Here is a 17,208-nt window from a genome sequence, read left to right as displayed (position 1 = left end):
ATCCACGCAAGGACGTGGCGAATTCGCAAACTCTCCACAGGAAAGCCAGAGCCTGGATTCATACCCTCAACCTCAGGACTGTGAGGCAAATGTGACAGTAAAAACAACGAAAAAAATTCTACCTTTGGTCTTGAGTACATTATGTATTTTAATCTATTGAGACGCAACTATATCTAAAATTGTCAATCCAAACAGCATTATTATCATTTTTAAATGCAGCTCTTGGATTGGTTCTGCTTATGCAGATGTACCTCCTAATGTGCCGAGCAAGGCTCAAATAATTAACATTTGTCTGTTCAAGTGTTTTATTTACAAAGGTGTAAAACAAGTACATGGACCATCAACACTACAAATGCAGCACACAATCAGTCATGTCTATGTTACAAAAATATGCAGCTATTTACTACTGTACATTATGCACAAGTCCCTTGAGCAATCCTCTCGCGTGTTCTTAAGATTGTCTTCCGTTGTCCATGACTTCTCTTCACGTCACATGTTGCCACTTCATACCCAAAATGCCAGACTGATGTGATCAAGTCAATCGTCTTCCGTGTTTGAAGTTCATTCACCTTCATCTGCGGTCCAGTGGCCGCTTCACATCTTACTTTGTTTGGGCTCGGAGGTCAGACGCGGCCTCCGACCGCACTGTAGGGTGCGTCAAATGGGAGCGAGGTGAGAGGAGTGGTGAGTTGAGGCGACTCATGTGAAAGGAGATCTGTCCGCGGCCGCCACCGCCTTTGTTGTTGGTGAGTCCAGTCTGCTGGAAGCCAAAGCAATGTGTGTCATCCTGGAAGACAAAGGCCAACACGCACTGATTAGTAACATAACTTGACACAGGACCACTTTCAAGTCGGATCGTCTTTCTTGTACCAGCTATTATTCGTTCGTGCACACAAGGCTGTGTCACTTTAGCCTTCTGTCAACAGTACACTTCTTTTTCAGGGGCATCTTTTCAAGAAATACGAGGCTATCGTTCATTATTAACATGTTGCTCTCACATACTTTCTCTATCACTCAAGTCATTTAGCAGTTTGGTCTAAGGCAACTCATTTCACACGTCAACAAAGACATCTGAAGCACTCCAAACGCCATGATCTATAAATCAATTCAAGAGCGGAGGATGCTTCAAGTAAAAGTTCTTCTCACCCTCCCTGGTCAATGGCAACTGCTCGCTTGGTTTTCTCTCAGGGTAATTCTCCCCCAGGTCATGTCCTCCCACCGCTCCCTCGTCATCTTCAGAAGATTCTGGATTCTGGAAACCCTCCGAGATCGCCTCTGCAGGTCTGGTCTGAGCATGTCCTGTCAGTTCATCGTCCTGCTCTGAGTTTCTGGTAAACAAGGTACAATCAGATGGAAATTATGGGCACGAATTTGCTGGCCGGCTACACACCACTACGCTTTGATTTTCTAGCTTTGTCCTTTACGTTCAAAATAAGATATTTTCTTAGCCTCTATAATAATTAAACCAGCAGTACTGCAAGTTTTTTTTCTTTCATCTGAGTGGCCCACAGCGGCCCGGTCCTAAGTGGCAAACCACCTAAATTAACCTCTTTGTCAGTGTCAGGTGTTGGACTGAATATTGTAGTGTAATTACTCATGTCAGGTGAAGTGAGCCTCTCAATAGATTCAAAGTGTGAGTTCTTCTGTGTAGGAAGACAAAAAGCCAAATAGGATTCCAAAGTTCTACTTTAATTTACTGCTGAGACACGCAGTGGTCACAAGAGGCTTTCTCACTCACACCAAACTGAAGTGTGCTACTTGGTGGCTAAATTAGCTTCATGAACCCTTTAATGTTGTCGGTTTGTTGGTTTCCTCAAAATCTCTCACCTGTCGTTGAGGCTTGCGTGAGAGCAAAAGCGTGCGTTGTCCAGACTACAGCTCTCTTCGCAGCACAGCGATGGGATCAGGTGGACCGGACCTGAGCAGCACACATACATTATAAACGGATCATGATTACTCCTGCAGCTGAAAGCGTGATGAGGTCATGTCACGCGTTGAAATCAAAAACACTGGCTGAATGTCAGAGGATGTACCATCTTCCGCTCCAAGGCGTATACTTGCCAACTCGACCATCTCTCCCTTTTGTACTGGTTAAAGCTTGCCGACCGTCTTTAATCCCCCTCATTTACTCATCTCTTTCCAATTGTACTGTTCCGACAGAATTCAAAACAGCGATAAGCCCAATACTGAAAAAAAATGAAGGTTCTAAAAAATTCAATACCCTTTGTCCTATCTCTGACTTCCCATTTGTTTAAAAAGAACTTGGAAGGGCTCCTTCCCCACTCTGGCCTACTTCCCATTCTCATCCTTCTCAATCTGAGTGCAGATTTTTGCTACAATTTGTCACACCACCTCTTTGACAGACTCCACAGCATTCACATTACACGCCCGCCTTTTCAGTGGTTCAACTCCTACCCATCCACCCCACTCAATTCGTTCAAATGAAATAATTTAAATCCCATCCTTCCCCTGTTTGTTCTGGTGTCCCACAAGGCTCTGTCTTAGGCCCCCTCCTCTATATTGTCGATATCCTTCCTATATATCACAAATTCAACACACAATTTCACTGTAATGCAGAAGACCCCAGCTGAACATAAACATTGGTTCTCATCCATTTTTCTACAACCTATTTCATTCCAACCAAAACTGACAGGTTTTCTATTACACTTGACAAAACCTCTGTTCCAACCCTCCTCTCTGGTTAAGAGTCTGTGTGTCATCCTAGACAGCACACTCCCCTTTCAACCACACATAAATAACATCACCCAATTTGCATACTTTCACTTTAGTTACATTAAACAACTTGGCCTATCCCTCACCTGCCACACTACTGCCGTCCTTGTTCATAGCCTCATCACTTCCCGGCTAGACTGCTACAACTCTCTTCTGTATGGTCTCCCCCCAAAAGTCACTAAAAAAACTACAACTTATTCAGAACTCCACTGCTCAAATCACCACAAGGACCCCCTTCACCCAACACATCACACCAGTCTCCACTGCCTCCCTGCCCAGTACCGCATTCAATACAAAATACGGAGCTGAACATTCTCAGAGCCCTTAATATTGCTACACCCTGTCTTCTTCCTTCCACCACCTAACCTTCGTAAGAAAGTCAAACGATTTGAATCTGGGGTTAAACAGTGGCATGTTAAATGCTGGCACGTGTGTGTGTGAGGTGACTCCCCTTTAGCAATTCTGAACACGGCCACCTCCCTAGTTATGAGATGGTATGTATACTCGTGCAACCACATTAATTCAGTTGTTTTACGTTTCTATTTCAAAAGGTCCCAATTTGTGACATACTTTGCCCAGAAACAAAGTTGAGTTAAATTGAGTTTGAATTGCAACTTTTTCAACAACAATTTAGTGCAATAAATTCAGTCCTAATCTTAGTTGTTGTTTATTTACCTTTTACTGTGTCAAAATACTAATTAGTGCTATGATTAGTGAATTAAAAACAAATTCACTCCCATATTGTGACTCATCAAGATTGTATGGCTCGACTTGTGACTTGCTTAAACCAAGTTATGACTTGACTGGCCTGAAATGTGGCAACTTGACTTGCTTGATTTTTTTTTTTCCACAATAAACTTACCTGAGACTTGAAGGTTGCGACTCGAGACTTGCTTGAGACTTTCACATAAATGACTTACTCCCACCTCTGCTATTAATACTCAAATATTGAGTTTCGATTAACCAGAAAATTTGATATTTGGGAAATCAGAAATTGTAGCCTAAATGCAGGTGGATTGCTCGGTGGCACACATCGCTCAATTTGAACATGGGGACTGAGATTTTAATCCTGGTCAACGCGAAACGGTCACATCCAGTTGGGCCCTTGGGCAAGACCCTTTATGCCATACACTGGTCCAAAGCCCGTATAACGTGGGTGTGTGTGTGTGTGTGTGTGGGGGGGGGTGTTTCCACGTGTGTTTATTATCGAGCATACCACATGTGTGTCCGGGGCCAAGGTGACAATGGCAGCAGGCTCCCTGGGGAAAGTCTTGGAGCCAGCGCGGGTCCAGGCAGGACATCTCAGCCCCGCCGGACTGACAGTCCTCGTACCTCAGAGACGCCACTGGTTAAAACAAGTTGCACAAATGACAACAAACTGAGACTACAAGATGTATGGTACAGCATTCACCCAGCTTTTCAATGTTGTGACTCACCACCGGGCTTTTTCTCCAACAGCTGCCTCTTACAGTAGATGACACACAGAACCAGCAGGGCCATCAGCACCGTAGCCAGAGCGCTACAGATGACGGCAGCCAGGGCCACGTCACGAGGGCTGCTCACCACCGAGGGCAGAGGCACCAGGTTTACTCGTCCACTGCCTGCACACGCACACGTAGAGTTTGTGGTCAGTGTGAACCACGTAGTCTGACATCCAATGTAACACATACCGGTCGGCATGCACGGTTTCGTCAAACTATCGTAATAGCTCAACTAAAGCATTCAAGGACTTTTATAGTCCTTAAAAGTTGTGCTTGTAAACTAAGCAGCCATTCGTTTTTTTCCTCATTGTCTGACATGAAATCACTAAACTTTTCCTGTTATCGTTTTTTTTTACGATTACCAATATTATTTCTATATGTTGAATACCAGAAGAATTCTTTTTTTTTTTTTTCAATACATACAGTAGGAATATTAAACCTTGAAACAATTTCGGTAAATTTAGATGATTATGTCATGTATATGGAACCTAGTGATAGGTTTATTAACAACATCTGAGTTAGCGAAGGAACATGTGAAACACGCTTCTTTGGTTAATCTCATGGAAAAGTCAAAAGAAATCAGCAAAGAGACCGGGCACGGAATTGTGGATTTGCACAAGTCTTACGCGATTATAAACACCATAATAATGCCCAGCCATCATATTTCTCAGGAAGCAGACGGGTTCCGTGTCCCAGAGCTGAACGTGCTTTGGGCCGAAATGTGCACTTCAACCCAAAAACAAAAGACCTTATGGAAAGGCTGGCTGAAGCTGGTACAATTGTGTTATTACTATAGTTAAATACTTTCATGACATGGGCTGAAAGGCACGCCTACCAAGAAAAAGCCCCCCCACGCACACACACAAAAAAAACATTAAATATTTGAAATTTTTTGTCACTTTTGGGCATTTTGTCACTTTCTTCAACTGAAAATGACATCTCAGTTGCACAGCGCTCAGGTAATGACCTATCACAGCTCACCTATTTTCCAAAGCTGGTCAGTTGCTGAGCCCTGAGCAACTGTGATGTGATTTTCAGTTGACAGCACTCGACAAAATGACTCCCCACGACCACCCTGAGAACGAACCTGTTCATGCACTACAAGTGTTAAAAAAAAAACACATGAGACAAAGCCGATCAAGATAATATGTCATCCTATAATCATTTGTGAAAGATGGATCACTGATCTCTATTTGACAAGTGTGTTCGATGTGTCTATTGTTCAGGTTTAATCCAATCCATCCAAGAGGAACATCAACTACTGTCAGTACACAAAAGGGAGTCTGTTATCAGACGCCAAGCAGCTGCACCAAATAAACACTGATCCATTGAAGACAGCTCACCTGCTGATTGTATCTCCACATAAACCAAAAGACTAAACTGCCATCGTTCTCATGGACTTCTCCAGTCTGGAGCTTTGATTTGCGTCTTTGCAAACACTTTAAACACAAGTGAGCGCGGTCGACCCTGAACTCTAAAAGACGAGCACACATCGCTCGCTTTACGAGGGGGCATTCCTTACACTAACTCCTTTTGACTTGGTTAACATGGTCGTAAAGGCAACCCTGGAATGTTAGAACGCTTTTAGCAGTTTAGAATTGATTAAATATAGAAAACAAGCCATTAGGCTAACCCCTGCACACGTTTACAGTACATCACCACAATCTGATACAGAAGAACTCCGTAAATAAACATGTAATCCAGGCAGTAATTGAGAATAGTGACAGTTTTATCCATTCCTTCAAAAACATTAAAATTGCAACTAATTTATTTTTATTTGTATTATATGTGCAACTTGAATTGAGGATATGCTAAAATAGGCCAAACCAGCTTTGCGGTGTTATAGTTTGTGAGCAACCACAAAATAATGATGGCCCACTAAAATGTTAATGACTTTGGTAAAAGTGCTTTGAAAAAGTTTAAAGGCTCTGTTTTGAAGTGTTGTGAAGCCTGGCAGAAAGGATTGCTTCCTGTACCTTCCCACTTCCCAGTGTGTGCGTGTGATTTAAGGAGGCTTTGAAGTAACTTGACGTGAGTTTGATGTTTACAAGATGGATTATCGAGGTTGTCCATCTGAGTTGGTGGTTGGTTTGCTCCAACAGAACCTGTAAGCCTCCTGATGAAAAAGCTGGGACTTCCTCCCTGAACTATATTAGATGTTATATGGCGATTATTGTAAAACCTTTTCCATATTTACGACTACCAACAGACGCTAGAACTCCCTTTGGGTTATTGCATAAATCCAACAACAACCCAAGCAGGTCCGACCATCAATTTGTATCTCTACATGTGTTTTTGTCTCTGTCTGCGTGACAGAGTGTGTTTGCATGGTCTGCTCTGTTCTAGCGTGACAGTGAAAAAGTTCAGCAGATGAAACCCATTAGAGGCTTAAGAAGTCCATAAAACAAAATCTTATTTTGACTTGCTTCAAAAAGTCACTGGAGGAAAGGGAGACGAAAGAAAGGGTTGCTTTAAGATTTACAGTCCACGCCAAAGGGTGACAGCCTCCCCTGCACAGCTGCAATGCTGCCGCGGGCCAGTGAAGCCTATTAGAATAATCTAGCCTTTCAGTTTTCACCACTCTTCTCCAGATAACAGTGGATGGCGGCAGCAAAGCTTTCAAACATTTGGAAAAGCTCCACTGAGAGTCCCTGTAGGAACTAACTGCCAGCTATATTCTCCCACAATGGCTGTTTTGTTTCCAAGGCCTCCTCTTGTATCACAATTGGACGCTGCGTAACTAGACCATCAGGCCCATAGAGAAGGGCCAAGGCAAACATCAACACTGTCCACAACAACAAAAATAACAAAACAGAGTTTGATTCAATAACTTGGTGACTTGGAAACAAAAAGAAGACATTTTGGGAGAATTGTGCGATATCCCAGTGCCGTCAGCATTTATTTAACACGGAGCTGCTAAACCTGACCAGGACTCCTCTGAAGCAAAGGTTTGCCAAAACCCTCCTCGGAAACAGCTGCCACCTCCTCTACAAACAGGAAGTCACACTCAATTACCAAAGGGTTGAGTTCACTTGCCGCTTTGTTTTATGTGGGAACCTGAAATCATTAACCACCTCTAATGCCTGGAGGAGAGAAGATAATTGAATCTGAGACCAAGTGGAACGTCAGCCTTACTTGACCTCTGGACTCCTTTTTGTATATATATATATATATATATATATTTATATACATTGCTTGGTTCTTTTTTTTATTATATTATTATTATTAGTTATTTATTTTATTTATTATTTATTTATGTGAAATTGACCATTGAATGTTTTGCAATTTAGGAAAGCAGTAAATGTTTTTCTCGCCGAGTAGTTCAGTAAAATGATGAAAGGCTAAGGTGACAGTAAGGGAACATTGTTAATAACGCAACATTGGAATGTACACTTCACCTCTGCCTAGGGGTGTAGCAGGTTCAGAGATTTTGCCGCCCAGGCATACACCCTAAACCTCCCTCTGAATTTGTTTGTGTCCACCGCATGTCAAAGTTAAAGGTGAGAAGATTATTTGTTTGTTTCAATGCAGATTTTCAATTTATTTATACTCTTGTTTTCATATATTAGTATAAGAATGCATGTCCAGTTAAAGATTTTATAATGAAAAGAACAAATGTTTTGCTTTGGGAATAATTGCTTTGAAATGAAACCAAAATGGAGGCCAACCAGTGATCATTCAGAAATTATGTTTGACTTTGGTGGTTCCGCTGCCATGTAAATATTACACAGTATCCGAGTGATGACGAGCAAACTGTGGGACAAGGTAATGGGAGAGGAAAGAAGGTGCTTACATTGAGGCTCATACTGAGGCGGAGGATCTCCACACGGTATACACTCCATGTCTTGGAAGCCACTTAATTTTGTCTTCCTATAATATCTGTTGAGAACAAATTACAAGCTTACTTAAAATGCGGATAAATGAGGTCTTCATAGTTATGATCTCATCCAAACCTTTTTCCAGTTTTTATTTTATTTTTTGGAAAGAATGTCTCTTTTTGTGTGATGATCCAATTTTCTACGGCGGTATGACAACGGTGTGTTTGTGCACTCACCCAGGCAGGCACTCTCCACACACAGCATTGCTGGTAGTGGAACAGTTGCTCTTCTGGAAGCGGTTGATGACGCCGCAGTCCAGACAAGGCTTACACTTCTGGAGACTCCGGTCTTCCTTGAAACGACTGGTCCGGCACGGCATACAAAGAGCATCTTCTCCATAACCAAAGCCGCATTCCTGGAGGGATTAAAGGAAGAAGCACACTGGGTAAGAGGTGGGGTTGGTGCAGCTGGTGAGAAGAGGATTTGAATGTGGACTACTGGGGTTGTGGAATTAAGATTGATCTTGGTTGACTGGAACAGAGGAGAACAATGGCCTGCCTCTTTAGAGAGTCCAACTTACACCGGCAATAATCTCCTTGACTCTCTAAAACGGAATGATCAGCCTTCCGTTGGAAAACCCAGAAAGGACATATATTTGAATAATAAAGGCCCTGAGGAACTCCCACTGTTGTATCATGGCACCTTTATTACTCCGCGTTTGAGTGACTCACCCTTCAGTCACACACACACTGGGTGTCCTGTTGATCAAGAGCCAGAAATTCTCTTGAAAATGCTGAGCAATACTTCCCTGAAGCCAAAAACTGAATGGATGACGATAAATCTGATTAATACATTGAGATCACAATTACAGTTCCAACTAAGGGTTGTGATGAACAAAGGGAATAGTTTTAACATCTTATTGACAACAGCTACTGATGAAATGTTTTGTGTCGAGATAATCAAGGCAACATCATCCTTTATTGTGCCCCAGAAGGGGACAAAATGCAGAAAGCAGATTGTTTAAAAAAAATACAAAGGTACCGCCCTAGGTGCTCAGTTCTGCTCCTGCGCTGGCGATATCAATAATAATTGCTCACAAGTTCCAAATAGGCCTCATATTTTCTTGGCAATGTACATGTAATGTGACAGGACAACACTGAGCTGGGGGCTTGGATGACATCATTCGATGACAGCTGCCCTCCTGTTGTCCGGTGTTGTAATGTCAAGCTTTGATAACACACAAGGGAAGGAGGTGCTCATATATCATTAAAGTGAAGGTCAGCTTCAAACAGCTCTTCCCTTCTCTCCTCGCCCGTGTCCTATTTCACTGCCCGGGCATGCAGTCCTGCTGGAATGTGGGCACAAGAGTTTGGTATGGGGGTTGGGGGAAGTAAGCTGGCCAGAAATGAAAAGGGATTTTAGAGGCAAAGATGTGACACGGTGATGGCACCACAGAGGAGGAGGAATGCAGTCCTCAGAAAGCAAACACATGCAAGGCCAAGACTAAACCCTTGGGTCAAGCCTAGCTTGAGGTGCACCAGCTTAGGATGGATATTGCAGCTGTTGTTACGACCGTTCCATTTAAGGGCCCGCTGTCCATCAGCGGAAAGAACGAGATGGAAGAAAGGGTGTGAAACAGAGGGTGACTGATGAGTGATTATGGACAGAAAAAGGCTGACATGTCTGGCTACAGCTGCTCGAAAAAAAGTCTCTCTGTATAAGCAGGGGTGATCTAGCGGAGGAGGTTCTTCAACTAGTGGGTTTTACTTCCACAAGAAACCACTAACCACAGGTTGGCACTGGTTCAAGCTCTGGCTATGGGGCACCCAATGACAGTACGGGGGCTTCATGTCCCATGCAGCAGATACAAACAGTGCCCAGTGCACAAGAACAAAAAGAAAATGGAGCCAACTTCTGCTTCTCTGATCCCGACAAAGCTGAACATCACAAGGAGTGATCAGTGTCCTCTTTCATGCCAGCGAACAAAGCCCACCAGAACTGACACCCTGCCCGGCAACGAGCAGATATGACACTCCACTCAATGATCAAAGGGGTCCAAAACAAGACATGATTAGAAAACTGCCTTGTGCCTTTCATGTGTGGATAAGTATAAGAAGTGAAGATGGAACTGAGGGATGGCCTGGCTTGGAATTCACGTTCTAGTTGATCAAAGGCGTTTGATGGAGTCGAGGTCAAGGAGCTCAATATTTTTCCGTACTGAACTTCATCTTCAAGCATGCCTTTATGGATCTTGCTTAGTGCAACATGGTCCCCAACAGTTTTAGACAAAATACAATTATGCAAAGTACATTTTTATCATCAAAATATGGAAGGATCGCAACACACCTGCAGCCCGGTTGAAATCGACCAGTTTTGCAAGGGTGGTCTTGTCCCACGGACGTGCCATTGCTTACACCAACACCTGCGACAGGCGCAAACCTCGGAATCCTACCAAAGCAGTTTTTGGCCTCCTTTTCGAGATACCAGCAATATCCTCAACCCAAGTCGCCGAGCCGTAGCTCAGGTGTAGAGCAGCCATCTCCGAAGCGGTTCGAACCGCAGTCACATTGAGTATGAAATGAGCTGTGTGTAAAAGTCTACACCAACTTCCCTTGAGTGGCATTTATTTAATTCAATAAACTCAGTGAAATTTACTCAAAAACTCTTCTTGTAAAATTTACTTAAAATGTCGGAGTGAAAGAACTTTACTTTGGCCTTACCACGATGTCCGTTGAGTAATAGGGAAATCCCAGCAATTTTTTTTTTCCATGATGTGCGTGAGCAGCCGTTGCAGAGTAACCAACTGTTTGTGTAAAAGCAATTAAAAAGCCATAATTCATCCTCTTCAAAATGCCGACTCTGATCGACCAATTATTTCACAAAGACGTGTCACAATACATTTGTCCACGTAGTGCTCTTGCTTGGTCGATATTAACATCGGTGCAGAAGAGGGAGAACGGACTGAAACATGTTCACCCAGAGATATTTGTGAGATTAGCTCGGAATCACATGGGGGAGGTCAGTCATCTGATCTGGTAATGAAGTAATTATGAACACAAATGTTAGTTACAGCTCAACCATTTCTTCCCAAGAATATTGCGGTTGTTGCATGGTCATTTATAGTTCTTCTGTTGCAAAATAACTGTTTCACCAAAAACTCCTTTGCCATGCCCGTATTACTAAAAGAGGAAATGTTAGAGCTTGCCACATACTACACAAGATGTTACACATCAAAGCAATGTGCCTGCTGTTTAGATATGGGCTGTTTTCCGGCCTGTGCGACGAGGCAATTAATTTGACTCTCCTTCACCCTGTGGCTTGACACATATACAGAAAAGAAAAAAGAAGTGATTCCTTAAACATCATGAGCCGAGGAATGAAATATGGCTGAGACAAAAAGCTCGTAATGGATGTTGCCTCTCGGTGGGTGGTTCTTTCTGCTACAGTGAGTGTGAAGCGGCTAATTGATGTTTGCCAGCCTCTACGCTGCCTCCTGAGGCAAACGTCCATTGCTAACAGGGGAACATTCCTTTGGGATCTCTATGGCAGCTGCACAGAGGGAATCCAAAATCTGCTTCCCTCCTAAATAGTCACATCTGAATACGGGCAGATTGTCTTGGTTACAGAGCTGCAACTAGCGGTTGTTCCTTGGGAAACTTCCTCTGAGGGCAGGCCTGCGGTCTCTGCTGTGAGGCGGCATTCCGCTACCTTCAGAGAAAGAATGAGGCAGCCAATTATTAACCAGGGCCCCAGGGTGCGAGCAGCATTCATGCCTGTTAAAGCCGGTGGAGGCACACGAAGGCTAGCGAAGCCTGTCACAAAGCAGCGCGGGTCCGTTCACTCTGACATTAAAGGCAACTGGTCTTAAATGCATGTGTGCAACACATGTCCAGAGTTTATTTTCACCAGCTCTTAATGCAGAGGTGCGGCGTATGTGTACGCCAGTTTGCTGAGTGCTGTTAATTTGGGTCTGTAAAGTTTTATGTTGTGCATTCAGCTATGGTCTTGAAATCCAGGTTCTTTAAATGTGGGGCCCAAGCAAGACTTGTACACTATAAACAAAATACATTTCAGCCACATTATGTACGCAATGTAATAAGAGCAAAAATAAGAGACATACTGTATCAAGATTCCACTTCGACAAAGATAATAAATTTTGTTTTGACTTTTGTGTTCCATAAACAACATTAATAAAATTAACTTTCTCTTGCTGTACAGAGAATTGTATCTTTGTGTGATCCTTATAAGCACCTGCTAATTCAGGCGTGGGCAAACTACGGCCCGGGGGCCACATGCAGCCCGTTAAACGTTTTAATCCGGCCCGCCGAACTTGAAAAAATGAAAAATGAATAAACCTTGTTAGATATATATATATATATATATATATATATATATATACATATATTGTTGAAATGCTTTTGTTCATCTTCATTTAAAATTAAATGTATTTTTTTTCTCTGTTGAGGTGAGGTTACCAAAACACTCCATCCATCTGCTCCTGGTCCGGCCCCTCTGTCAAATTTTAGAACCCATTGTGGCCCGCCAATCAAAAGGTTTTGGCCACCCTTGTGCTAATCGATATCCATAGAGCTTTCCTTTTTGGTACTATGCTGCAAATACAGTGCTTCAAGTATCAAAACTGTCATTATCTTCCCTGGGGAATTGCAAATATTGCTAAATATGGCCATAAACGTTCAAAAATATGTGTGTTTATGCTCACTACAAAGGACACAATTACGTATAGTAAATAAGTTATTCAAATAGACATAATGCGCCATCTTGTGATTGAATTGGTGACCGGTTCATTTAAACTTGCTGATAGGTGATCGGCCCCAAAAATCCTCATTGTTTAAAACCTAGTAAAAATACCAGTAGTGAAGCTATAACCAGGCTTCTTTCGTTTGTTCACTTGAGCTTTTTAATAGCCGCTCAGCAGAGCAAAAACATACACACGCTGGATAGACTCTCTGTCTTCTTATATTCACAACCCCGAATAAACTTGGCTCCTCCTCCAACATAAGATTTCAGAACAGTTAGGATGTATCACTTCAACATACGTCCTTGACACCAATTACTATCCGCCAATCAGGCCGGGCTTTAGTGCCATCGTGTGGCATCTTGGAATATTTTAGAAATGGCACAAATTTCAAATAGATGACTTTTTCAAAGAACAGGAGAGGATAACTTCCACAGGGGGAAAATGTGAATGTGAATTTATTGAGAATAGCAAATTGTTCATTTCCCCACCATATACGAAGGAAATCCCTACTTTTTACTGTGTAGTCCACATGTGTCAAACTCAAGGCCCGGGGGCCAGATGTGGCCCGTGACCTCATTTTATGTGGCCCGCGAAGGGAAAATCATGTGCTTCAACTTGCTGCTTCTAGCACATTTTCTTCACTTTTAACAACATTTAGATATGAGATATTGCCATTTATTACTGGCTTCTGATTACAAAACTAGCTTTGTATCAATGTGTTGTGTGTAAGTGATAACGTATGGTGATTTATATGAGTTCGCAGTCATAACGGCCCTCTGAGGGAAACCAGAACCACGATGTGGCCCGTTCACAAAAATGACTTTGACACCTCTGGTGTAGTCGTTTTCCCAATCATGACTGGTGGTAATAATTTACTCAGCTTTCCATCACTGTCTACACTTGCACAAGGAGAGAGGAAAGCCTTGACTCACCACCCTGAGTTGACACTACGGAGGCCTGTCCATACAAAGCTCTCAAATAAATACACTAACCAACTACAGCGGCGGGAAGAAAAATCCATGACCAACTCCGAAAGCGGCAAGCTTAGGCATGGCTTCAAAAAGTGGAGACAATGCGTGACAGAGTGTGCCACAGGGAAATGGGAAACAACGGATGCCATTCAACTGGAGAATTTCAAAAGTATGGGTGTGACTGAATAAAGACAGGTCGTGTCGGAGCTGTTCTCTGCATGAATGAGAGGAAGTCATTAATAATGTTGTTTGCCTGGATAAGATGGACTTTTCTAAACATTCTTTACATGAACTCAAGAGTTTCCTTTTTTTTTTTTGACGTGACTAACTCGACCAACATTTGTTTTGCAGTTAACGGCAGTTGCTCAAGCAGCAGTGTAATGGATCTAGTAGGTGGGATGCAAAATAAACAGTCTTCCGGCAAATATTTTAACTCAACTTTTTACAAGAGAGACACACAGACACACAAACAGGATTTTTTTTCCTGACCTTTGATAGTTCCTGTCCTGCATCGCATTGCTTGCAAGGTTTACAATTCCCAAACTGGTCCTTGTACTCCTGCTCTCTGCATTCCCTGCTCCCCTCTTCGGCCCTTGCAGGAATCTGAGCAAGATAGAGATTTGGTGAGGGACAGTAATGAAATGGAACCATTAGTGAAAGTAAACCTTAACCTGTCATGATAATCAGAATTATCTATCGCCAAGTCATTAAAATTGATAACCCAGTGTATATGTATGGTTTTGTATCATGATAAAAAATAATAATAAAAAGTTCAAGCCTAGTCAGTGCCCAGCTACTCACAATGAAAGAAAACACTGACTTACCAGAGTTGAATAAAGGAGTTGTACAGTGATTACAAGAGAAAAGGAGTTTTGAATCATCCGGACCATTGTGCTGAGCCACTTCTGTAGCTAGCATCTGAAAAGGAGGCAAAATATAGTTTGAGTTGTCTTTCTGTTATCTTCTCAGGGGCGGGGAACAATTTCCTTTCAGGGGACATTTCACTTTTTAGAAAGTTCTCTGCATGACGGCCATACATACGACATTTATGAAAAGATGGAAATGCAAAAATTTAACAAATGTTAATTATTATAGATCAGTATTGGTGGGTTAGTACCAATGGATGCATTTGTTTTAGAAATTTGAATGGGACTGGATCAAATGATGTGGGTTTTATATGTCCCAAAAACTGGGTTTTTAAATATTTTTTTTTTATTTAGTGAATTCGACAAAATAATCGTTTTTCCGACGTGAGATTCTGCCGAGCAGCGAACCCGGAAGTGTGACATCATTCCAAGACAACTATGGCAGAGCTCAACATACAAAGTGTATTAGGCCAGTTAGAAATTGACTTGAAAAGCGAAATCTCAAACATATCTGAGGGGATCCAGGTATTTGAAGAGTTGGAGGAAGAGGAGCGTGTTGGAATTATTTTCGTTGGACCATACATGTATGAGCCAGATGCTCAGGAGACGGAAAATATTGTGCGGCCGTCAAATCCGCCTCCACTAGGAAGATTCACACGGGTAGGGCATTTTGGCAGAGCATCGGACATGGAGTGGAGACTAGACTCATCAAGACTGGAAGAATGGTAAGATAATAGGCTGGGGATATTAGCTTTGAGTTATTGTTTTAAATTTGATCCTCTGTCGTGCTGGAAATGATGCACGGTGAGATTATTCTGCTAGTACTGACACCATACGTTATAGTGGGTTGGTCTCCTAAATTGTCATTGGTAAGGTCATGTCATGTCATTATCCACACCACTCAACCTGTACAGGGTCGCGGGAGGGTGCTGGAGCCTATCCCAGCTAACTACGGGTGAAAGGCACCACACCCTGAACAGGTCGCCAGCCAGTCATAGGGGGAGACATAGACACCGTCACCGAGTGGAAACCGATCCCACGCTGCCCGCACACAAGTCAGGCGGATGTACCACTACACCATCAGTGACTCATTTTTAAGGTATATGCACACTTGCTGTTCAACTCTCTACTTAACACCCACTCGCTCGTTCTCCTCGGCTCCTTGTTCACACACCGTACTCACTCATCTCAAAATGGATTGTAATCACACCTAACAAATCTGTTATCATTAGCAAAACGGTCGAGAAAACAGAGATCTTGTGCCTGGGGCAAAGAACATTCGTCGACACTGGCTTTAAATTCCCTCGCTTTGCCAGAGCAAATTTGGTCCATTTAAGTGCCCTATTTTTTAGTTTTGGTCACTCAAACAGATGCCTCCCAGAATGCGAACAGTGCATCGCCACACAGCACCTAGGCATTTCGCCAAATAACACAACAACAATCGCAGTTGAGCTGCACCCCGGAAAATTCAATGGCGTCCCATCATTCTGTAAATTACATTATTATCAAAGAATACCAGAGATTACCCCCAAAAAATGCATTTTCGTTGTTAAGGCATTGCTATGGGTCTAACTATGAATCTAGGACGTTTGTCTGTTAAAAAAAACTATCATGAGTATTTTTATAATAGATTTATTACACAATTTAATACACATTCGGTCTTTAATAGGCCTTAATTGTTGGTGGGGTTCAAAACAAAATGCATTATTGGACTAAAATATCCAAATTCGATTTTTTTTCCATTAGATTTATGTAAGCATGTAACGCTAAAATTTTGCATGGGGATACAAAGAAAAGCTTACAGACAGATTTCATGTTGAATGGGCTATAATAACCAACTTGGACAGCTTTTCGCCACCAATAAGCGCGCATAGGCAGAGGAGCTACGCAACATATGAGAAGATGCTGCGTGCTGTTCACCAGTCATACCGGCATTTACCGACCCCAAAAATATTCATATTTTACTTTATACTTCACATTACAGACATGAGTGTACTCGACAGATTAATACTTGACGGCTGCAACATTAAGGATAAGGTGACAAAAACACACAAAAGCAGCCCGTGAAATAGTGAAACCTTAACTTCACCCCATATTTACGAGAGCAGCATCACGAAAGTCTTTGAGTCAACTTTTTATTCATTGCAAAGCTTATGTGTCACGAAAGGCTCAATTGTTTTTTCAGTTAGCTCTCGTGTGTTGACATGACTGCAATCTTTCGCCGCCTACACAAACTGTGATTAACCCGAGGCAAGAAAACATTGAAACTGATTGAAACGTTTTACCTGCTAGCTCACAACTAGTCAGTCCAAATGAAAATCGCGAGGGGTCCAGAAGGAACTTGTGTCCTGGTGTCCGCGGAGCAGGAGCAGCTCGGTCTCACTGCGCATTTGTGCAATGCTCCACATGAAAGCTGCAGCGAGGACTAACTCAGCGCCCAGATCAAAGGCGGAGCAGACGGGGAGTCCTCGGAGTGCGATATCTGATTTGAGATCAGCTTCGTCAGGATCAGACAGCCGGATTGGTCGACATCAAGTCTGATCTGAGAACAGCCGTATCACAAAGCTGCTCTGTGATCAG

General features: G+C 42.6%; 1 protein-coding gene across 2 annotated transcripts; it reads right to left on the bottom strand.

Moving 5' to 3' along the window:
• Positions 1-270: 270 nt before the first annotated feature.
• On the bottom strand, positions 271-17,208 carry tnfrsf19 (tumor necrosis factor receptor superfamily, member 19). 2 transcript variants are annotated; one of them, XM_088300163.1, is made up of 10 exons: positions 16,914-17,208; positions 14,587-14,680; positions 14,252-14,365; positions 8,269-8,447; positions 8,008-8,093; positions 4,170-4,334; positions 3,950-4,078; positions 1,828-1,918; positions 1,147-1,328; positions 273-787 (listed from the first exon to the last, which is right to left on the bottom strand). In XM_088300163.1, exons 2-10 carry the CDS (start codon positions 14,650-14,652, stop codon positions 783-785), a joined length of 1,017 nt encoding a protein of 338 aa, XP_088156289.1. In that variant the 5' UTR covers positions 14,653-14,680; positions 16,914-17,208; the 3' UTR covers positions 273-782. The 2 variants fall into 2 exon arrangements, with proteins under 2 accessions (XP_088156290.1, XP_088156289.1); XM_088300164.1 differs by lacking the exon at positions 16,914-17,208 and having other exon boundaries at positions 271-787; positions 14,587-14,664.

Source organism: Idiotropiscis lumnitzeri, chromosome 7 (assembly GCF_059441095.1).
Source record: "Idiotropiscis lumnitzeri isolate Australia: NSW breed Sydney's pygmy pipehorse chromosome 7, RoL_Ilum_1.0, whole genome shotgun sequence".
NCBI classification, from domain to species: Eukaryota; Metazoa; Chordata; class Actinopteri; order Syngnathiformes; family Syngnathidae; genus Idiotropiscis; species Idiotropiscis lumnitzeri.
Note: the sequence above shows the minus strand (reverse complement) of the source record. Positions and strands in the feature narration are given on the sequence as shown.